The sequence below is a fragment of the Pelobates fuscus genome, chromosome 7 (assembly GCF_036172605.1).
Source record: "Pelobates fuscus isolate aPelFus1 chromosome 7, aPelFus1.pri, whole genome shotgun sequence".
Lineage (NCBI taxonomy): Eukaryota > Metazoa > Chordata > Amphibia > Anura > Pelobatidae > Pelobates > Pelobates fuscus.
In genome coordinates, this window is record NC_086323.1 from 130,414,508 (window position 1) to 130,438,179 (window position 23,672).

Consider the following 23,672-nt stretch of genomic DNA (forward strand, 5'->3'; position numbering starts at 1 on the left):
GCTGAACTCTACCCCACCCCCACCTGCTTGGCCTAGGTCAGTGATGGCTTACCTTGACACCATAAATTGTTCCTGGACTACATTTCCCACGATGCTCAGCTAGCTTTTAGACTCTAAAAGCTAGCTGAGCATCATGGGAAATGTAGTCCAGAAGCAATTTATGGTGTCAAGGTTGGCCATCACTGGCCTAGATCAACACTTCTCATGACATCAGCCAAGGAGGCGGATCTCCGCGGCGCTGGAAATTAGGACAAATATTACTATATTTAGGGGGCCAGGTGAGTTAGATAGTGGTTTTAACATTATAAGGTCAGGAATACATGTTTGTGTTTCTGAACCTATAGTGTTCCTTTAAGGATGTTGGGTGGACCTCACTGTTAAATACTATTAATAATGACAATAAAATGAAAAAGGGGGGGTATGTATGATGTCAGTATGTGTGTACATTAGTCTTTGTGTGTGTATGTGTCTATGAACATGAATGTCTGTCTATGAGTCAGTGTGTGTATATGAAAGTGTGTATGAGTCTGTAATTCATATTAAAGGGACATTATAGCCACCAGATTCACTATACCTTAATGTAGTGGTTCTGGTGTCTATAGCCTGTCCCTGCTGGATTTTAAATGTAAACACTGCGTTTTCCGAAAAAAGGCATGGTTAACATTGCTGGCTGGTAATACCTCTAGTGGCAGTCACTCATACATCCACTAGAAGTGCTTCCTATCTCAGTGTGCAGCACCCACGCTCTGCATGGAGACGCTCAACATTCCCCATAGAGATGCTAATTGGCGCAACACAGCGTTTTGATGCACAATCAACTCCTAATGCTTTCTTATGGGAAAGCATTGGATTGTCAGTGATCATCTAGAACCAGACTGGTCCCCAGAGAGAGAAAAGGTTCGTAAAAAAAAACCTTTCCTGTGCGATCATACAAGGGCTGTGAAGCTCAACAACTAGACTATAGTGTCAGGAATGCATCTTTGTATTCCTGACACTATACTTTTGCTTTAATCAGGAAGTGAATGCTACATATTGCTGAACAGCTCTGTTAAAGGGACACTCCAGGCACCCAGACCACTTCTGCTCATTGGAGTGGTCTGGGTGCCAACTCCCACTACTCCTAACCCTGCAAGTGTAATTATTGCAGTTTTTATATAGTGCAATAATTACGGATCGTTTTCCTGGCACTGGAGTTTCCCTTTAATGTACCACCCTTCAGCAGGGGGAAGTTCTATATGTCCAAGATAATAACATGGTAAATCTGGCAATCCTATTCCAACTTCTCCACTGTGACCTTTTGTTGTGGGTTTATTCACTAAAGTCAAAGTTGTAGTGCATGAAAACCTAGCAATTTTTAACGTAAAATAGCTGATTCTGGACAAATTCGCAAATTCAGTTATAGTCAAAGTTTTGCTATTTTAGCCTATATTTTGTCAAATGGGTTTCAATTCAGAGTTTAGTGGAAAAAACCCTCTTTGAACCCCCTGGTTTAACCCCTTAAGGACACGTGTGACATGTCATGATTCCCTTTTATTCCAGAAGTTTGGTCCTTAAGGGGTTAAATAATGCAGTTTTACAGGGAGAGACATGAGTGATTAAGGTAACCAGGGAAAGAGTTACCAGTACCACATGTAATTTGGTATTTTAGAAAAACTGAAGGCAGGGAATGAGTTAAAACCACAGTACACACACTTATTTATATCTGGGGTAATTTCATGTTTTAGCAGAGCTATAGGTAAGGAAATAGTTAACAGTAGGTCATGGGCTTATATGAAGTAATTTGCCATTTTCTTTTTGCAGAGTTAAAGGAAGGAAATGGTTAACTGCACATATAATGGAGTAATAGGAGGTATTGCAACACTGCTGTAGAAGAGGAAAGCAGGAAAGGGTTAACAGCAGAGGGCACACACAAATTTATAGGAGGTATTTTGTCATTTCCCCAGAGCTGGACGCAGGGAAACTGTACAGCACAGAGTATGAGCTAGTGGGAGTCAATTAGGGACCAGTTTGACATTTTGGTAGACATTAAGGCAGAGAAAAGGTTAACAGCCCATGGCTGGGGCTGATAGCAAGCAGGAAATGTGGTTATATGAGCAGGACTATGCTCTGTGCTTTGGTAATGCCCTGTGCTGCCTGATTACATTGTATGTATGTAGCAACATTGTATCTGTCAATATAGAGCAGCTGCGTAAAACGTACTAAAATACCACATATGCCAGCTGATGTTAATAAACTACACTAAAACAAGATATTGCTGCTTCAAGCAACTCATGAATAACCAAGCTTTGGATAATGTGTCCTCTAGACCAGGAAGTACAAGTGTGTTTATTAAAGTCAAAGAATGGCATGTGATCTTCTCCTGGCTGTCCTGCCTTCCAGGCGCGCTCCCGAGGCTCACTGTGCACTCTCTCTGGTTATAATCACTTCCACTCCTTGTCTGCACCGCCTCCAGGAACTGGAGCAGAAGGAGGCACCAGAAAAAGAGAGGGGAAATAGTCTCTATGAGAGTCTATAAAGTGTAGAGGAATGTCCTGGGGACCCACAATAATTAGGGTATAACATCTGCAACCCCCAACTCTTGACAATACAGCTTCATCTGGGGTGAAAGACTGGACTTTGCTCCCCCTCTCCCTCCCTTAGTCTGTGAGTTTTGCTGGCAGTGCCAAGCAGGGTGCTGGGTCCGTCATCACTGTCACCCATGCCTGGGGCAGCATGGCTATGCCGAGTAAAAGCGCAAGGTGGTTGCAGGAGGAGCTGCTGTCCGGAGGTAGATCTTTGCTGCTGCTGGACTGTCGCCCCCAGGAGCGGTACCAAGTGTCCCATATTGAGATGGCCATCAGTGTGACTATCCCGAGCCTCATGCTGAGAAGACTGAAAAAGGGCAACTTGTCCATCCGTTCAGTCATCCCTAATGACCGGGACAAGGAGCGATTTGCCCGGCGCTGCCCGGCCGATACGGTGCTGCTCTACGATGAGGCCACGCTGGATTGGCAGGAGAAGCACGTGTCCGGCTCGGTACTGGGCTTACTCCTTCACAAGCTACGAGAGGATGGCTGCCAAGCCTACTATCTGAGAGGTAAAGGGGGAACACTAAGGCACTCGGTAACTGAATCGAATAACCCATTATCACCACTTTCTCTCTCTCTTTCACATTGCATTCGACACAGCTATTCTTTTATCTTTAAACAAAAACAAAAAAAAAAGGAGTGTGATCTTAGGATAAGGAATGTCACGGACAGACATTGAGATGACTTCAGAGTTATCTGTTGAAAAAAAGAGTCTGTCAAGGCATTGTACAGAGCATTGATGGTCTATGTTTGGCACGTCAGCTATTGTAGATTATGCTCCTCATCAGGCTTAGCCAGACAGAGATGACCATGAGGCTCAGTAGCACAACTAGCTACCATCGCTAGCATTGGTCTGTCTGGTATAGAGAGATATGGTACATGTTACCTAATATAGAATGTTTGCAGTTTATATTACAATTTAACACTTTTATAAGTGTCTCTGGCACCTGAAGGGTTAAGATTTTCTGTCCCTGGCACTAAGAGGGTTAAAACGGTTACTTTGGTGACCGTGACATGAATGGACGACTAATGACAGTTGTTTGGGTATGATTATCTTGTTTTCAGTAACTACAGTACAATTTAAATCCCCAGGATGTCACCCATTGAAATATATATGAATACACTACTTCTTATACTGATGGTGGGTACAAATATTTTTGTTTGCAGTGTGTTGCAGTACTTAATGTGTTGAGGAGGCTTCAAATAATCTATATTGTGGTGTACTAAAATTACTAAGAAACAAAAACACAAAACCAAAGAAACTATGCATGGGTGTTCGATCCTCTCCGTAGGCTCAATCCACCAACAATATCTCCTAAAGAAATGATCAATAACGTTAGGTAAAAGATATGAAAATGTATAAAGAACAATTAATGGGCAATGTTCTAAAAGCGAAAAAAAATTTACCATGGAAACCAATGCAATATTCCTGCTTTTTGCTCTAGTTTTCGTACCTTGCCCCAGAATTGCTCTCTATAAATAACTTACAGTGTAAGTCAGACATCAAGGAATTTCTGCATCTCTCCTGTTTAATACATAACATACACAGAACTGGCAACCTGCCTAACTACTGCTACATTATCCATCAACACTGTGACTGCAAACATTATTTTTAAAAATTATATTTAAGTTCTTTATTGTCAATAGTTTCCAATGATTTTGTAGTTTAAGAGTTAATAGCTACTGCCCACACATTTTGCGTGGGAGACTCATTTCATATGGAAATTCGGGGCATACACTAACAAGAAGGTGGAGTTGATGGCTTACATTTTTGTCCACAGCTCATCTGCCTCTTAACTTGTCAGATCATGTTCTTCTAGAGTAAAACTCTCACTGAGAGTTCCTATTAAATGCCTTTTTATTTGCATCAACCAGCTTCAACGTAGACTAAATGATAAATTGTTATCATAAACATTCAGTGGATCAAAACTGATTAATACTTCTCAAACCATAATGATTTACAATTGATTTACTATCTATCTATCTATCTATCTGTCTATCTATCTCAAACACAAAAGGACATGTTTTTTACATCTGGTTTCATATGTTTGTTGCAATAATTTAAACCCTCCTCTTGAAATTCCTGTTCTGTTCTCGAGAGGAAACACTGTTCCGGATTAAGCTATGTCCAGAGCTACAAATTTGGACTATTTCCAGCCAAATGTATTTTGTATCGAAAAGCAAAGGCCTTTTCCCCAGTGTCACTTAAACTTTGTATGTGGATGGGCATTGAACAGGCCTTCTCTCAGACTCAAATATATAGTATAGAAACTGTTGGAGTAAACAGGAAATTGAGCTAACACATATTTATAAGTACATAATCTAAATAGCAGCGTTAAAGGGTGTTAACTGGTAGAATAGATGCATTTTTGTGGTTAACAATTCTTAAAGGACCACTATAGTGCCAGGAAAACAAACTCGTTTTCCTGGCACTATAGGGTCTTTAGGTCCCCTCCACCCTCAGGGTCCCACTCCCGCCGGGCTGAAGGGGTTAAACACTTACCTTTCTCCAGCTGGGCTCCCTCAGCGCCGCATTCAAACAGTCCATAGGAAAGCATTTCTCAATGCTTTCCTATGGACGTCCAGTGTCTTCTCACTGTGATTTTCACAGTGAGAAGCGCGGATGCGCCTCTAGCGGCTGTCAGTGAGACAGCCACTAGAGGCTGGATTAACCCTAGTGTAAACATAGCAGCAGTGGCGTACACATGACCCATGGGGCCCCGGTGCGAAAATTGATCCGTGGGCCCCACCTCTCCCCCCCCCCCCCTCGCGCTTACTCTGCGCGGGTGGGGGCAGCAACACATGGCGGCGGGCACCTGGTCGCAGGGCTGCGACCGCGGTATGTACGCCAGTGCATGCAGATGCACACACACTTAAAGGACCACTACAGACACCCAGATCACATCAGCTCAATGAAGTGGTCTGGGTGTCAGGTCCCTCTAGTTTTAACCCTGCAGCTGAAAGCATAGCAGTTTCAGAGAAACTGTTATGTTTCACTGAGGGTTAATCCAGCCTCTATCTGGTGGCTGGCTCACTGACAGCCGCTAGAGGCGCTTCCACCATTTTAAGACACTGAACGTCCATAGGAAAGCATTGAGTAATGTTTTCCTATGGGCGGTTTGAATGCGTGCGCGGCTCTTGCCGTGCATGCGCATTCGGAGCTGAGAGGCGGAGGGATCCCCAGCGCCATGGGAGTCCGGCGCTGGAGAAAGGTAAGTGCTGAAGACACACACACACTCTCACGAACAAATGCATACACACTAACTAACGGACACACATTTACTGACAGAGACACACTCAGCGGCAGACATACACACTCACTTACAAAACATACACTCTCACTGACAAACACACACTCACTAACAGACATCAAACAGACTCACTAACACACACACACAAACACACTCAGTAACAGACACACACAGTAACACACTCACTGACACTCACTAGCAGACACACACACTCTAACACAAACACCAACACTCACACTAACACACACACACACACACACACACACACACTCTAACACACACACTCTAACACACACACTCTAACACACACACACACACTAACACACACACACTAACACACACACACACACTAACACTCTCACACACACTAACACTCTCACACACACTAACACTCACACTCACACTAACATACACACACACACACACTCTAACACTCTCACACACACTAACACTCACTCACACACTTACACTCACACTAACACACACACTAACACTCACACTCACTCACACACACTAACACTCACTCACACACACACTAACACTCACACACACACTAACACTCACTCACACACACTAACACTCACACACACTTACACATGTTTTTTTTTAAATTTAATCCCCCCAGCCTCCCTACCTTTTGGAGTGCTGAGGGGATTCCCTGGGGTCCAGTGGTGCTGCTGGGCTCCTGGGGGGGCCGGTCACCCGGCGGGCTGGCTGGTCCTGCGGGCGCGCGAGGGAGCACTCTCCCCTGAGTGCTTCCTCTTCAGCTCCCTCGCGCGCCGCGTAGGGATGCCGGCGCCGGAAGATGACGTCATCTTCCGGCTCCGGTATCATTGCGGTGCGCGAGGGAGCTGAAGAGGAAGCACTCAGGGGAGAGTGCTCCCTCGCGCACCGGCCAGCCTGACTGCCCGCCGGGTGTAAGCAGGGCCAGCCTCGGGGGGCCCGGAGGTGGCCGGCTCCTGGGCCCCCCAGGAGAAGAGGCTGGCCCAGTGAGTACATACCGGGTCGCAGGGACGGCAGGGCACCCTGGTGGGCCGGGCCCGGTCGCAGCCGCGACCCCTGCGACCCTGGTATGTACGCCACTGCATAGCAGTTAGGTGCCTATATAGGTGCCTATAGTGGTCCTTTAAATGTTAGGTAGGGCTGGCGCGTCCTATAGGCGACTTAGGCAGTCGCCTAGGGCGCACCGGCCCGGGGGGGCTAGATTAAGTTGACCTGTGTGCGCTTCCCTCCTGCCGATCACTCAATGTAGCGTGGCCGGGCGGCGCAGACCGTGGTACAGAAACTTCTATTTCCTGTACCAAGCCGCGAGCGAACTGACAGGAAGTGCTCACTCAGTGAGCGCTTCCCTTCAGTCCGCCAGCAGCCTGGTACAGGAAGTTCCTGAACTGCGGTCCGTGCCGCCCGGCCACACTACATAGGTAGGACAAAAGGGGGAAAGGACCACTGAGGGGGTGGAGGGGAGGAGGGGGAAAGGACCACTAAAGGGGTGGGGGGGAGGAGGAGGGGGAAATGACCACTAAGGGGGTGGGGGAGAGAAGGGGGAAAGGACCACTAAGGAGGAGGGGGAAAGGACCACTACGGGACTGGGGGGAGGAGGGGAAAGGACCACTAAAGGGGTGGGGGGGAGGAGGAGGGGGAAATGACCACTAAGGGGGTGGGGGAGAGAAGGGGGAAAGGACCACTAAGGAGGAGGGGGAAAGGACCACTAAGGGCCTGGGGGGAGGAGGGGAAAGGACCACTAAAGAGGTGGGGGGAAATGAACACTAAGGGGGGAAGGACCATTGGGGGGGGGGAAGAGGGTAAGGACCACTGAGAGGGGGAAGAGGGGAAGGACCACTAAGAGGGGGGGAGGAGGAGGGGAAGGACCACTAAGGGGGGGGGGAGGAAGAGGAGGGGAAGGACCACTAAGGGGATTGGGAGAGTGGGGGGAGATGGAGGACCACGTAGGGGGGAGGAGGGGGAAAGGACCACTAGGGAGGTGGGGTGCGGGGAGAAGGGGAAAGGATCACTAAGGAGGTGGGGGGAGGAGGGGGAAAGGACCACTAAATGGTTGGGTTAAAAGGACCACTAAGGGTAGGAAGAGGGTAAGGACCACTGAGTGTGGGAAGAAGGGAAGGACCACTAAGGGGGGGGGGGGGAGGAGGAGGGGAAGGACCACTAAGGGGTTTGGGAGAGTGGGGGAGAGGATGACCACTAGGGGGGGGGGGGCGGGGGGGAGAGTGAGGACCACTAAGGGGGGGGGGTAAGAGGGGGTAGTGAAAAGACCACCAAGAGGGTACTGCAGAGGGGCAGGGGGCCAAGGGAGAGCACCAAGGGACAGAAGGGGAGAGCACTATTAAAAATAAAGAGCTGCTCCCCTCTTAGTCCCTATCCTACACCACAAACCCTCTCTTTTACACTACACACATATACAATGCATCCCTACTCACACACAGACACACCGAAACACACACTGCATCCCTTACGCACACAAACAAACACTACATCCCTTACACAAATTGGTATCCCTATACACACATATTACATCCTCTACAGTAACACATAACACATCCCCTACACACATACACTCCACTCTCCCTGTGAGAAAACTCATGCGTGGGCCTTGTAGGCCTACTCATAGTCAGGCCCTGGGGGGCCCAGACCTTGAGCTGTGTAAGGGGCCCCAAAAAATGGAGCTGCTTCCTGTTCATTAATTGTTGTGAGCACTGTTACAAACAGTCTCCAGAGAGCCTCTTCTACAACAGACCTGTGGAGCCAGACTGCAACCTGAGCCCATCATCATCCTCTTGTCATCATCTGGTGGTAGGCAATCCAATATATTATTAGTGGCACTAATCTCTAATTTACCCCTTTTAAAGGGCCACTATAGTCACCAGAAGCACTACAGCTTAATGTAGTGGTTCTGGTCTTTATATCCTGTGCCTGCAGGCTTTTAAATGTAAGCACACTGCCTTTTCAGATAAAAGACACTTTGTGCAGAACTGGCATTGGCCCATATGGCAGAGCATATGGGCGGGGCATTGTGATGTCACATGGTGGGCAAGACATATTGGGGGGCAGCAAATTTGTTTTTGCCTAGGGAGGCAAAAGTCCTTGCACCGGCCCGGATTATAGGCAAAGGTTAGAATTTTTTATGGGTAACAATGAGTAAATGCAAGTTTTCAGGACTCATGGCATTATTTAACAAATCAAGCAGATATAGCATATTACGCGGTGTGCATCATTAAGTTAACCTCAGCTGAATAAACTATTGATTTCAAAGGCCAGTTTCTTGTTTATTAAAGGAACACTGTAGGGTCAGGAACACAAACGTAATTCTGACCCTATAGTGTTAAAAACACTATCTGGCCCCCAATTCCCCCAAAATATAGCACTATCTTATATTTATTCCAGCCTGCTGCTGTTGACTCTGCCAAAAATGGCTTCCTTGGCTGACATCATCTGAAGTGATTATCTCAGCCAATCACAAATCTTTCCCATAGGAAAGCATTAGATTTTCAATTCTGATGATCTCAGTGAAAGAGGCGGTCCAGGCGCAGAGCGAAACGCTGCCCTGGCCAGTTAGCATCCAATGCAGCCAATGCATCTCTATGAGGAAAGTTCAGTGTCTCCATGCAAAAGGTGGAGACACTGAATGCTAGTTCTGCTACACCAGGAACCACCTCTAGTAGCCATCTGAGGAGTGGCCATGGGAGGTGTCCCTAGGCAGTAATGTAAACACTGCCTTTTCTCTGAAAACACAGTGTTTACAGCCAAAAGTCTGCAGGGACTGACTATACTCACAAGAACAAATAGTGTAAAACACAGTTAACACTCCAAGGTTCTTGATGGTGAATTTATTAAAGGGTAAGTCTCCTCACATTAAGCTTTTGTTCTGGTGACTATAGTGTCCTTTTAATGGTACTCTTTTGAGTTTTGAGTTTAGGATTTGCAGGCAAATGCTGCATCTTTTTTCTGTTAATTGTAGATTATATAATTTCTTTGTGGACATTTTGTCATTCTAGTTAATAGGATACTAAAGGTAAAGGTTTACCCCACCCTATAGTTTGGATCATTTTGCCAATCCAGCCTTCTTACCAGTAGTGGGCATATTCAATAAGCTTCACACCAATGGTTTATGGGATATGTAGCACTCCTTTCTTTTAAGAGCCTACATTATGGTAGACCTGTCTGAGAGTAGATTGCTTCATGAAAGGCATGAATTAGGCTTTTCTTTTAACATTGCTTTATTAAGTGTGTGAGTCGCGTTATTCATAAATAGAACTCAAGTCTGCCATTGATGCACATGGCTAGCTGTCTCATGGAAATTGATAGGAAAGTTCTAAATATCTCATAAATCTCTGCATATGGAAGTAGGTGACAACACAGGGGTGCTATTTTGGTTCTTTGCCTAAGCTCTCTAAGGGACTTTCTCTCAGCTTTGTAGAGAACAAGAGAATACTGAGAAATGTAAACAATTCAAATAGCTTGGTGTTTGGTAGGCCTCGCTTAGTTCTCAAATTAGTTTTAGCTCAATTTATGTAATTGCCAAGAGTATTTGCACCATTTACATCAGATTGACCTCCCCCTGAAGGGCAGGCCAGATCCAAAATGCTCGCAGGCTATATCTGTGCTAGAAATACAGCAACCCCAGATGATTGTTTCAACCTAGTTGGGACTTGTCACTGAGATGTGACTGAAGACAATGTAGTCCAGGCACTCAGGGTCTTTTTCAAACAGCAGTTTTATTGGAGAAGCACAGCAAACCCAGCAACGTTTCAATACACACTTCGATCGAAACGTTGCTGTGTTTGCCGTGCTTTTCCATGGCCTTCACTATATGGAATAGAGATTTTCCAGCCCATGGTACAGTGCACCGAGGTGAACAAGTGATGAGAGTGCGGATCCCTCCTTTGTTTGCAATCTGAGATGTGACTGAGGCCCCTTTACTTGACAGAGATCATAGGCAGTTTACAAATAACAAAACAGAGTTAACAGAATCCTGAGGAAGGACAACAACTCAACTAACTTGCCCATTCAGTGAGTCCCTAGTTATTTCTTAAGCTAGTTTAGCTTAACTTCTTACAGAGAGAGAACCTGAACTATTTCAATATCAGGCTGATTCCACCCACTCTTGACTTAGCTTGGCAATATAAAATTAGTTACCTGCTCTACCTGCTAGGTATTGAACTCAAAGCAGTGTAAATGTTAAGAAATCTTTTATTGAGTGCAGGTGAGTCAATCAGTGGATTTTACTTTTGTTGACTCATGTTTGCTCAAGTGTATGGGTCAATAAAACCTCACCTGTACCCTAGTAGGAAGAAATCTTACACCTCCTTTCACTTCATTTGATGTGAGTACTTACAGCACTGCAGGATATCCTTCCTTGCTTCATTGTTTTTCTTATGCTAAATTAAGCACAGGTGTCATCACAGCCTTTAATAAGTTGTACCTGGTATAAATGGACGCGCATGTGTACTGGGACAGCAAACGCTCAGCCTAAGCATTCTGCTGCATTTATGTTTCTATTTATTGATATCAGTTATACGCATGCATGAGCAGCACTAATCATGTACCACCCAATAAACTGTGGAGACCTTTGTAGTCCAGGAAAACATCCCTAAGTTGACATTTCAAACCTAGCAGGGCAGAGACTATTACAAAATAGCCTATCTTGCCAATTAACACAATAACCTTGTTCAAAGATATCTACTCATTGTTAGATAACACAAGCCATCTCATAGGCGTGCGCAGCCTATTGCATTAGGGTGTGCACCCTAAAGCACAAACACACGCCGCATGTGTATATATATATATATATATATATATACACACACACACATACATACACTGCTGTGTGTGTGTATTTTGTTAGTGTGTGGTGTGAGGGTGCTGTGTGTGTGAGGGTGCTGTTAGTGTGATGTGTGAGGGTGCTGGTAGTGTGCTATGTGGGTGAGGGTGTTTGTGTGTGTGTGTGTGTGTGTGTGTGTTTGTGAGGGTACCGTGTGTGAGGGTGCAGGTAGTGTGCTGTGTGTGAGGGTGTTTGTGTGTGTGTTTGTTAGGGTCCTGTTAGTGTGCTGTGTGGGGGTGCTGTGTGTGTGATGGTGCTGTGTGTGTGAGGGTGCTGTTTGTGTGCTGTGTGTGGATGTTGTGTATTTGTGAGGGTGCTGTTAGTGTGCTGTGTGTGAGGGTGCTGTGTGTGTGTGTTTGTGAGGGTGCTGTTAGTGTGCTGTGTGTGAGGGTGTCGTGTGTTTGTAAGGGTGCTGTGTGTGAGGGTGCAGGTAGTGTGCTGTGTGTGAGGGTGTTTGTGTGTGTGTGTGTTTGTTAGGGTCCTGTTAGTGTGCTGTGTGAGGGGGCTGTGTGATGTGTGTGTGTGTGATGGTGCTGTGTGTGTGAGGGTGCTGTTTGTGTGCTATGTGTGGATGTTGTGTATTTGTGAGGGTGCTGTTAGTGTGCTGTGTGTGAGGGTGCTGTGTGTGTGTGTTTGTGAGGGTGCTGTTAGTGTGCTGTGTGTGAGGGTGTCGTGTGTTTGTAAGGGTGTTGTGTGTATGTGAGGGTGCTGTTAGTGTGCTCTGTGTGTGAGGATGCTGTGTGTGCGTGTGTGCTGTTTGTGTGTGGGTGCTGTTTGTGTGAGGGTGCTGTGTGTGTGTGTGTGATGTTTGTGTGAGGGTGCTGTATGTATGTAGGTGCTGTGTGTGTGTGCTGTGTGTGGGTGCTGTATGTTTGGAGGGATTGTGGAGGTGGGGGCAGATAAGTAAATATCCCCCCTTCTTACCTTATGTAGGGAGGGGGGATCCTTGCTGCCATGCGCCATCTCTGGTGGTCCAGTGGAGAGTGAACTCTAGCCTGCGGGGCTAGAGTTCACTCTCGCGAGATCTGAGCGTTGCCGCTGCAACGCTCAGATCATGTGAGAGGAACCTGGTGGAGCTGCTGTCTAGAGCTCCCCGGGTCCTCTCCTGCCTCCCTCCATGCTGCTGTGGGCCGGTGAGGCAGGGACGTTTTAGCCGCCCCCAAATGCCCAGGGCAAATGCCTTGTTAGCCTTGTGGCTAACTGACATGCTGGGCTGGCGGGTCGCGCTGGTGAGGGAGCACTTTCTTCTGAGCTGTCTGCTCAGCTCCCTCGCGCGCCGCAGAGTGAGGCTAGGAGCCGAAATATGACGTCATATTCCGGCTCCCAGCCTCACTCTGCGGCGCGCGAGGGAGCTGAGCAGAGTGCTCAGGGGAAGTGCTCCCTCGCCAGCCGCCCGCCAGCGCCGCACGCCCGCCCAGCACTGGACCCCCAGGGAGAAAGAGAACCCCCACAGCATTCCCAAAGGTAAGGAGGCTGGGGAGGGGGGGTTAAATAAAAAAAAAAAAACGTGTTAATGTGAGTGAGTGTGTGTGTATGTATGTTAGTGTGTGTGTGTGTTTCTGTTAGTGTGAGTGTGTTTGCCTGTGAGTGTGTGTGTGTGTGTCTGCTAGTGTGTGTCTGTTAGTGTGTGTGTTTCTGTCAGTGAATGTGTGTGTGTGTGTGTATTTAGAATGCGGGGCGGGGGGAAGGGTTGGGTGGGGGTGGTGTGGGGGGGTGAAGTGGGGCGCCTGAGTTTTGTCCTGGATGCACCACTGCGGTGAGGTAGATCTTTGATCTCCCCACCGGCCCATGGAAGCTTAGAGCAGAGCCGGCACGCAGATAGCGCCGGCTCTGCATGAGCCGACAGGGGATATCCGGAGATCTCCCCTGACGGCAAGGGTCAAGTACTGGGGAATCTCCCAAGATTCCCACCCCCCAAAAAAAATAATATACACGTGTGTGTGTGTGTGTATATGTACGTCCCCAGGACGTACTTGGAAACCAGAGTAATCTGAATGTACCTTTCCTGGTTAAATACTTTGTTATTGTTATTATTATATGTATATATGTATATATATATATATATATATATATATATATATATACGCGTGCACACACATACACAGACACACACACATATATATATATATATATACGCACACACTGACACACATACTCAGACACACACATACACTGGCACACATACACCCACAGACACACACATACTCAGACACAGACACACACACACTCACAAATTATTATTTTTTTATTAAAAAATGTCCACCCAGCCACCCTACCTGGAGAGGCATGGCATGGACCTGGCATGGACCTGTCCCTGGGGTCCAGTGGGTTGGGCGCCTGTCTCCATATCAGACGCGGCGAGGGAGCTGTGTCCTCTCTGCTCCCTCTCGCCGCACGGGCTGTGTACTGTAGCTGGGAGCCGGAATATGACATCATATTCCGGTTCCCGGCATCAGCAAACGGTGCGCGGTGAGAGGGAGCAGAGAGGACACAGCTTCCTCGCTGCGTCTGATATGCAGACAGGCGCCCGACAGGGGGGTCCATCATTTGCCGCCCCCTGAGTGCCTGCAGGAACAGCGGGAACGGCGTTCCTGCAGGACTCAATCCATAGGCGTGCCGCGGTGATTAGCCCAGGCACACCCGGCACACCCCCGTGCGCACGCCTATGAGCCCTCTATATTGGTTATGGCGCCAGAGTTACCTAGTGATGTCCCATGGACAGCAGTCAAACTGTCTATAAACGGTTTGACATATATCTGCACCAGTGGTGTATTTCAGTTTTGTGCTGCCCTAGGCATGACTAAACTCGGGCACCCCCACCCTAATTAAAATTTTCCCCATCCATTCCTATCAAGGCTGCACCTCTTCCTGTTTAAAACCAACACTCACTTTGACTGACAGACACACACACTCACTGATACATGCACTGACTTACACTGAAAGATAAACAGTGGCTGGCACACAGACTGTTTAACTAACACGCACCTTCACTGACAGATGCATTGACACACCTACTCACTGACAGGCACACACATACTCAACGATACAATCAGTGACAGACCCATACTGACATACACACACACCCTCACTGATTTGACCCGCTCTGACTGACACACACATTCACTGACAGACACACCCATTTACTGACAGACAAACACTCACAAAATATTTTATTTTAAAATTTTACTTTAAGTCCACCCAGCTTCCTGACCTTTGGTAGAGCTGGAGTGGCTTCTTTCCCTGGGGTCCAGTGTGGCTGCTGGGCAGGCTACTGGTGTGCTGGGCAGGCAGGCACGCACGCAATGGAGGTGGTGAAGGAGCTGCATTCTACTTGCTCTGCTCCCTCGCACATTGTTTAGTAATGCCGGGGCCGGAGTAACATCATATTCTGACTCCCAGCATCACAGGAGGGAGCAGAGTAAGAAGGGCACAGACGCCTGCCTGCAATATAAATGGCTGCCCACCTTGGGGAGGGCCCTAAGGTTGCCAGACGGCCAGCTGTTGGGCCCCTTATGACACGAGGCTAACAAGGCATCCAGTTCCGCATTAGCATTATTAGCAAAGGTTCTTGTTCCGCATTAGCAATATTAGTTTGCTCTATTAGGATATAATTTACATAGTGTCAGCTGAAGCTTTCAGCCATAATATTGCTAAAGCTGAATGAGAACTTCCTCTTTACTGATATCTAGAAGACTGAAAAGTCTGCAGATGTCCAATGGATCCAGATATGCTCAAAACCATTTTAAACCAGTTTGACTCCTTACAATGGACATGGGCCAGGAACTCTTGGCATCAAAACCACCACAGTGGGCTGTATTATTGTGTATAGAGCGCCGCTTTACTGTTATAACTGTAAATTGACAACTCTTTTACATAGAATAGTAAATAAATAAGAGAAAAACATGTTATGCTTTTCTGGTGCATATTTCCACAGATAAATTAAACTCTTTAAAAATTCTATATTATTTTTTGTTTCAAAATTTTTGTGTATGTAATTTATTTATCATGTTTTTTTTTCTCTTCGCTTTTATTTGCATTTATTTTTTTCTTTTCCATTCTGTAGGTGGTTATAATAAATTTCAGTTGGAATATCCAGAACATTGTGAGCCCGGCCTTGACAATGCTAGCCCCAGTGAAACGTTACCAGCACCAGTTCTTGGATTAGGAGGGCTAAGGATTAGTTCTGATTGTTCTGATGGCGAATCAGACAGAGAACCAAGCAGTGCTACTGAACCGGAAGAGAGTCCCATCCTCATGAACCATTCAACTTTCCCAGTCCAGATACTGCCTTATTTGTACCTTGGCTGCGCAAAAGATTCCTCAAACTTGGACACATTGGCTAAATATAATATCAAATACATCCTCAATGTGACTCCTAACTTGCCAAACATGTTTGAACATAACGGAGAATTCAAATACAAACAGATCCCCATCTCTGATCACTGGAGTCAAAATCTTTCACAATTTTTTCCCGAGGCAATTTCATTTATTGGTAGGTATTACAATTCAACAAATTAGCAGTTTGTGTAAATGGCAGGTTTTGTGTGATAAAGACCAATTTTTATCTGGTAGTGGTTGGGGCAAGGTGGAACAGGGGAATAAGGCATAGGAAGATCAAAATAAAGTTTTCCTTTTTTTTTTCTCTTCCATATACATAGATACTGAATGGATATAATTCCTGCCCTGCAGGATGAAACCTATATAAATGTCTCTAGCAAAATATGTTACTCAATTCCCCTTCCCCATGTTATGCAACAGTCTTGTTCAAACAAAACAACTTAATATTCCTAGAAATACAGGAAAATAGAACATCAGTGGGAGATTGCTTGAGGCTAAATCATGAAATGGCATAATAATCTGAGTACTTGTGGTGTAGTGTGACTAGAATCATGCGTCCGTGAGCTCCTACAATCTTTGTTCCTTGTGCCACCAGGAGAACACTCCAAGCACCTTAGCCGCTTCAGCCCACTGTAATGGTTATGGTGTCAGGATTGTCCTGGTGTCATCCCATGGTGAATAGTCAAACTGTTTTCGTATGGTTTGACAGACTACCTGGGCAATCTTTATGCCCACGCCACATGTGGCCGCCTTCTTGTGGAGACAATGGATGTCTCTATAGAATAAAGCTTTTTTTGACTACTTACCTTGGGATTGCTCCAGACCACACCTGGTATCATGACCACTAGAGCTGGATGTAGTGGTTTAGGTGGCTGGAGTGTTCCTTTATGACATATTCCAGTGTATTCTATAACAGTAAAAAGCTGAGAAGAGATGTCTGGGCTGATAAACGCCCCACTCAAAAAAAATGCAACCATGAGAGTCGATTACTAGCTGGTGTCGAGATGTAGAGTGACCAGTACTATAGGCCCATGACCTGCACATCCTTTCTATTGTTACTCCATTTTTTCCTCGGTGGCCTATCCATGAACGTTGTGCCCCAGGTGTATTTTTTTTTTGCATGAGTCTCAGAGTTAGAACATATCTCAGTAAAGTATATAGTATTATATAACTCGGAAGAGAGATCTGTGCTTGTGGTGGGAAGATCTCACTAGACTTTGAAAGATTGAATTAAAGACCTCAGGGTGACTCCACACCCAAAATGTTTGTAATTGCGAGGGTAAGTCAGCAGCTTAGGTGAAGATACACAAAATATTTTTTCTTTACCTTCCCACCCACCTTGTTTGATTATTTGACTGCATGAGAGGATAGACCAGTGAAATTCTTTGAAAGTTATTGTTTGTCGCTCTGGCATTCTTTAAAAGTTGAAGGTTGCCTTAGGTTGCCTAAGGTTTCTTTTGTGAATGCTGGTAAAACAAGTTTTTACTGGTACACATTTTAGCCATTGGTACCACTGCTTTATGAGCCAGGTTTCTCAGACTCAGATCTCTAGAATCTTAGGTTATAATGGTGCTCATATGCACAGTCCTGGCAAAAACCAAATGCACTCAATTGCCATAAAATTTGTGGACTCAGAAGCAGAACATCAGCAGTTTGAAAATTGTGACTGTCCCTCCATATTTAGGCCTGTTGGTACGTATGTACCATAGAATAACTCCTTTCTAGCTTGAAAGTATTTCTTTCCATAATCACATACAAGTCAGATGTGGAAATGTTAGTAGCCCAACCAGTGTTATGTATATGAAAAAGAGAATGGTCTGCTTATCTGCGAGATGCTATTTGTCATAGTTGAGTAAAGTAATGGAAATTTCCATGCTTCTGTTGATTCCTGCTATTACCTTTGTACAAGGACAATGTGCAATGTGACATATACTATATATATATATATATATATATATATATTGTCAATGATAAACAAACATTGTCAGGTGTTTTACTAAAGTGTGAATTCAAAGTGGATTTCGAATTTAAGGTCAAAATTACTGAAGTAGAAAAAGTCATGCTTTCACTTTGGCTATTTGGACCTCAAGTTCGAAATTCACTTTGAGTTCTTACTTTTGTAAGTAACCCTGTAAATCTTATCTAAGTTGTTAAAGTTCTAGGAAACTAAGGCAGCAGACCATCCAGTTTTTTTGTGTGAGACAAAAACAGCTGCTAATCATTACTTAAAAGGGAAATTTGCAACTTTCAAGGAACTCTTTAAATTAAGTTGTTATGGTGTTATAGGCCTCCGACACTCTCTTATCTTAAGGGGTTAAACGATTCTCGACTGTCTCCAGAGCAATCTCCAGGTTCCCCAGGCGGCATCAGCTTTGTATTCCTGGCACTATAGTATCCCTTTAATAAATACTACACACATTTTCCCATGTGATATGTTTTTTATGATTCTATTTCCTTCAGTTTACTTGCAACTACTGTATTATACACAGCCTTTTAGCACACACAAGGTTAAGCTTTTTTGGCGTAAGAAAAACTGAAATATTCCAAGAGGGTGTGTTTTTTGTTTTGTTTTTTTTGAATGGCGTGGCATATTTTTTTTCATGAAGTAGAGAAGTGTCAATAGTAATTGTTAAATACAGAAAGCATCTAAGAGTAAGGGCCCTGAGGCGAGTTTTGCAATCTATATGAGTCATCAGAATAAAGCAACAGTAAAGGCAAGATTTCTGTTTCCTTGACTTTTAACTTATTAATTGCCATGGTGAATATATCTGTATAGATGTAAAATAGCCTGTATATAGTTTGCCAAGTGGTTTAGTGCTGTGTCTTTAAATACTATAAGATAAAACGTAAAGGTCATTTTATTGATACTGACATTACTTTTTTATTCCGTTTTTTTTTTTTTTTCTCTTACAACCCACAGGGGATAGGAAAGGGTTAGAAAGATACACAAAAAAGGAGCTGGAGGGAAAGAGACACACAGAGTGGCTGGGGAGAGGAAAAATACGGAGGATATGGGGAAAGTGACACATACAGGGGAAGGGGAGAAAAGAAACACACAGGGGCTTGTGAAGGAGAAATAGACACACAGAGGGGCTGGAGGGGAAGTGACACACACAGGACTGGGAGAGAAAGAGACACACAAAGATGCTGGGGAGAAGAGAGAGCCACACATAGGGGCTGAGGGAAAGTAACAGACATACAAAATTGGGGTTTGTAAGAGACACAACAGGGGCTGTTAGACATACAAGGTGAAACATGGGGGATATGATCCACTAATGGGGGTGTTAGACACGAAAGAGGGGATAAAAAACACAAAAAGGGGTATAAAAAACACAAAAGGGGGTAAGAAATTCAAGAGGGGTGTTACAAATACAAGTAATAAGGGGTTTCTCAAACTTCCCTAGTCCATTAGCCCAATAATAACTAGACCAGGAGATGCCAGTCATTTGATCCTAATACCCATAGAACTATAGTATACCCTATATAACCCTAATACCAATATAATCTGTCTGATCCTAACACCAAAACAGCCCCCTTGTGTCTCTATTTTCCCCTTTTCGCAGCCCCTCTGTGTGTCTTTCTTCCCCACAGCCCTCTTTGTATGTCTCTTCACCCACAGCCCCATTTGTATGTCTCTTCACCCACAGCCCCATTTGTATGTCTCTTTCTCCTTCTCCAGGCCCTGTGTGTGTATCTTTCTCCCCTTCCTCAGCCCCAGTGTGTGTGTACATGTGTATCTTCCCCCACAGCCCCTGTTTCTGTCTCTTCCCCCACCAGCTGCTGTGCATGTCTCTTTCTCCCCTTCCCCTATGTATGTCTCTCTCCCCAGCCTCTCTGTGTGTTTCTTTCTCCCCTTCTTCAGCTTTTGTGTGTGTCTCTTGCCTACAACATTCCCTATAACAAAACTAGCCAATGGCCAGTCATCTTGTCCTAAATAGTTAAGACATAAACCTGCTACATAAACTCATGCCATGCTGGTTTAATCCCACGCTGCGCTGCGCCTACTGTATTTACCTCCAACTTGCAAAATTAAATCTGGACCCACTGTCTTAAAACAATGCACCCACAGCAATGCCTCCTCGAGATGTTTTGCTGTTTGGTGCCGGAATTTGCCACTGTGAATATGTTTCCAGTCACTAGGAATAAACATTCACTGGAAATAGAGTTACAATCAGAAAGGATTCTGTCTGTGAGTAGAAGCAGGAAAAAGCACATATGGTTTCTGGCTTCCAAGAATAATTCATTACGTTTCCTACCTAGGTTTTTATTGACATGTCTGAATTTATTATGATAAATAAAGATGGTTCTCATAACTTTATAAAAAAAAATAACACTTCTTTTTTCGTAAAGTTGTTCCTTTACCGTGACCTTCGGAAAAAACATCTATTACGAAGTAAATATAGACTGAGCAGTAATGTTTTATTAGGGATTAACATATTGCAAAGTGTGTTCACAGATGTCAAATTTCCCATGGAACAGCAAAATAACTAGTTTATCTGTCACTTTAACCCCTTAAGGACCAAACTTCTGTAATAAAAGGGAATCATGACATGTCTCACACGTCATGTGTCCTTAAGGGGTTAAACTTTACTGCCGTGTGGAATTTTTAAAGTTATTACAAATGCAGGGTGTAGCTATGTCGCAATACATGCTTTGTATGTGTACATAGAAAATACTACATGACACGTGAAGGGCAGTGAAATTGTTTGAATAGATTATTGCGATCAAATCAGACATTTTGTGCTTTTGTCCTTCCTCTTAAGATGACAACAGAGTTTTCTCAATCAATATTATGTAAGCTTTTTTAACGGAAGTTGTTTTGCAAGCGATGTGGGCAGTAGTTGTTTAATGTAGTTCTGATTGTTGATTGGTCACCATTTTGTCCCTTGAGTTTACTTCAAACAACATCCAGTGATTATTTTAATTGCAAACAGACTGAAACTGATTGTAAGGGAATCAGAATTAAAGAGCTTTCTACATTTTAAAAAGAACCTTTGCATCTTTAATGGTGCACCTCGAGCTGTCTGCTTGCGGTGTTATGAACCAGACTTGTTACCGACTTTTATGTCCGTAAATTAACTCCAGAATTTCTGGACTGAAAACCCAATCCCAATAATGACATGAAACCAATATTTCAATTATATGGTAATATGTTTGGCCACAGTTTTATTAACATTTTTAATATCACATAACCAGCAAAATATAACCAAAATCTACTTCAAGATTAAAGTACTTGTCATCTAAAGACGCTGTTATTACCATAAAAATCCCAGAATTTGGTTTCTGTGACACCATAGGCTAATACCGTACCGGAAACCATTTCTCTCGGTCTTGAGGATCTAATAGTGTTCTATTCTAAAAAGACAAAGTTATTTTGGCTATGATAATGCAGACTCTACAAAACATGTCAATGATGATATGCATGTTGCTGGAAGCATGTAACAAAAAAGAAGACTGCCAGCCTGGTGCAAATACAGACATACATACAGACATACCAGCTAGACTTGGGCATTCGTTTTCAGACGAACATGTTAGTGGATTTAAAATTTATGGCAAAATAAACAAACTGGAACAAAATCTCCGAGTCAGCTATGTTGCCAGTTCAGCTAAGTTGGTTAAAAGTGTGAAATTCACTTTGAATTCCCAACAACTCTCACTTTAGTGAATACGTCTGTTACCGTGGTCGCTAATTGGTGTTACACATATTTTATGCTAAGTTTTTACTTAGTTGTTGTCAAACAGTTGGAGATCCTTAAACAAGGCAATTCCCAGCAGAATCAAGCTAATTACTATTATTACAGTGTCATCGGCTCAATAAATTAGCAATATACCCTTGGGATGTTTGGTGTGGAAATGAATTGCATGGTAAAGTTGATACTCTAAAAGCTTTCTGTGTTAACATTTTTTTTTTTTCTCTTACAGACGAGGCTCGTTCAAATAAATGTGGAATTTTGGTTCATTGTTTAGCAGGCATCAGTAGATCTGTAACGGTCACTGTTGCTTATCTTATGCAGAAGCTTAACCTGTCCCTCAATGATGCCTATGATTTTGTGAAAAGGAAAAAGTCAAATATTTCTCCTAATTTTAACTTCATGGGACAACTGTTAGATTTTGAAAGAACTCTTGGATTAAAAAGTCCTTGTGAGATCCGATCTCCAGCCAACCAGCTGTACTTTACCACGCCAACCAGTCATAACCTATTTCAACTCGATAGCTTGGAATTAACATGATCTGAGGTGTAGGTATTAAAACAGTGAATCAAGTGTTTTATTGTAAATTCTGAACCTATGAAAGATGAATGATACTTTGCAATCATGAATGAAATGCCTGAATGGAAGGTATATTATTTGCCACTATGAAAATGTTTCCTCAATAATGGATCAAAGACCTGTTTCAGATATTGCAATGGACATATCTACAATTGCCAAAAAAAAAAAACATTCTACCTTCAGCTGAAATCAAGTCTAATAATCATAAATCCATACCAGCTTATTATTTTATTCATGATGGCTTATTTACTAGAGCAGAATCGCAGTATTTTTTTCAAGAGATAGTTTTGGCTTCTGCATAGACAATAAAAATCAGGCACGTCTCCAAACAGCAAAAATACATGATGAATTTTAAACAGAAAGTTGAACAGCAGAGCATAGAGAACTGTCTTTATGCTGCATTAACATTTTTTAAAAGCAGATAAGCGGTTATTTTTATAATAATATTTTCTTATAATTCTTCACTTTGCTCTATTTGTTGCATTGAGTCAGGGAAAGTAAAAAAAATAGAATGGTGCAAGGTTTACACCACTAAAACAGAGATTTGGAAATGGTTATGAGAGTACTCTGTAGATAAATTGTTTCAACAAAATCTGGAAATATATGTCAGAAAAAGAGAATTCCAATGACAAGAGGCCATAGCCTATAAAGGCGCGCATATATATATATATATATATATAAAACAACCTGCAAAAGTATTTTTTATTTTTTTTTTTAAATCATTAGCTTAGGATGCAAAAGTAAGGAATCCCCCAGATAATCAAGTGGGGAGGATGAGAGGAGTAAGATCACGATGGTGTAACTTTTAAAATCAAATGTTTAAGAAAAAACAACAGACAAAACACATTTTAGCCCTTTAAGGACCAATGCTTTTTTGTGATGCAACGCATTTGTGACCAAGGTCTTTTTGTCACTTTTACATGCATTCCTTCTACCACAATTCTCTTTTGCACCTATACATATTATATATAATTTTTAAAAAAAGAGAAATAGGGCTTTCTTTTGATATCCTATCTGTACACATAACACAATATTAAATAGGAATAAAATATTAACAATGGGAAAAAAGTTTAAAAAACAATTTTTTTTCCTCAGTTTTACATTTAATAATTTCTCCGCACCAAGTGCAAATAAAGAAAACTAACTCAAAATAGATTCACTAGTTAGTCCTGATTGTTAAAACGCCTAATATGTCTAGGATTTCAATACATTTTTAGAAGTTATAAAACTAATACTGCAAGGACTGAATTATGGTTTTAAAGCTAAATCTTTGCAAAATGTGGCATCATGAGATTACAATTATAATTGTAGTCTCACAATCCAAAACTACTATACCAAAGTATATATTTATAGAAAGTACACCCCCCACAGGCTACGTAACTAAGGGCATTTTTACACATTTAATTTAATCATT

General features: G+C 43.5%; 1 protein-coding gene across 1 annotated transcript; it reads left to right on the forward strand.

Annotated features, from left to right (window-relative positions):
* The first annotated feature begins 2,412 nt into the window (after positions 1–2,412).
* DUSP7 (dual specificity phosphatase 7) lies at positions 2,413–22,795 on the forward strand. The gene is made up of 3 exons (XM_063426651.1): positions 2,413–3,076; positions 15,715–16,143; positions 21,912–22,795. The coding sequence occupies exons 1-3, from the start codon at positions 2,713–2,715 to the stop codon at positions 22,217–22,219; spliced, it is 1,101 nt and encodes a 366-aa protein (XP_063282721.1). The 5' UTR covers positions 2,413–2,712; the 3' UTR covers positions 22,220–22,795.
* Positions 22,796–23,672: the final 877 nt, after the last annotated feature.

What these genes read in the sequence shown, in the direction of transcription:
- DUSP7 (XM_063426651.1), top strand. Translation starts at nt 2,713, where the DNA reads ATGGCTATGCCGAGTAAAAGCGCAAGGTGGTTGCAGGAGGAGCTGCTG. An exon ending in CCAAGCCTACTATCTGAGAG is followed by an intron (nt 3,077 to 15,714) that starts GTAAAGGGGGAA and finishes TCCATTCTGTAG; the next exon opens with GTGGTTATAATAAATTTCAG. An exon ending in CGAGGCAATTTCATTTATTG is followed by an intron (nt 16,144 to 21,911) that starts GTAGGTATTACA and finishes TTTCTCTTACAG; the next exon opens with ACGAGGCTCGTTCAAATAAA.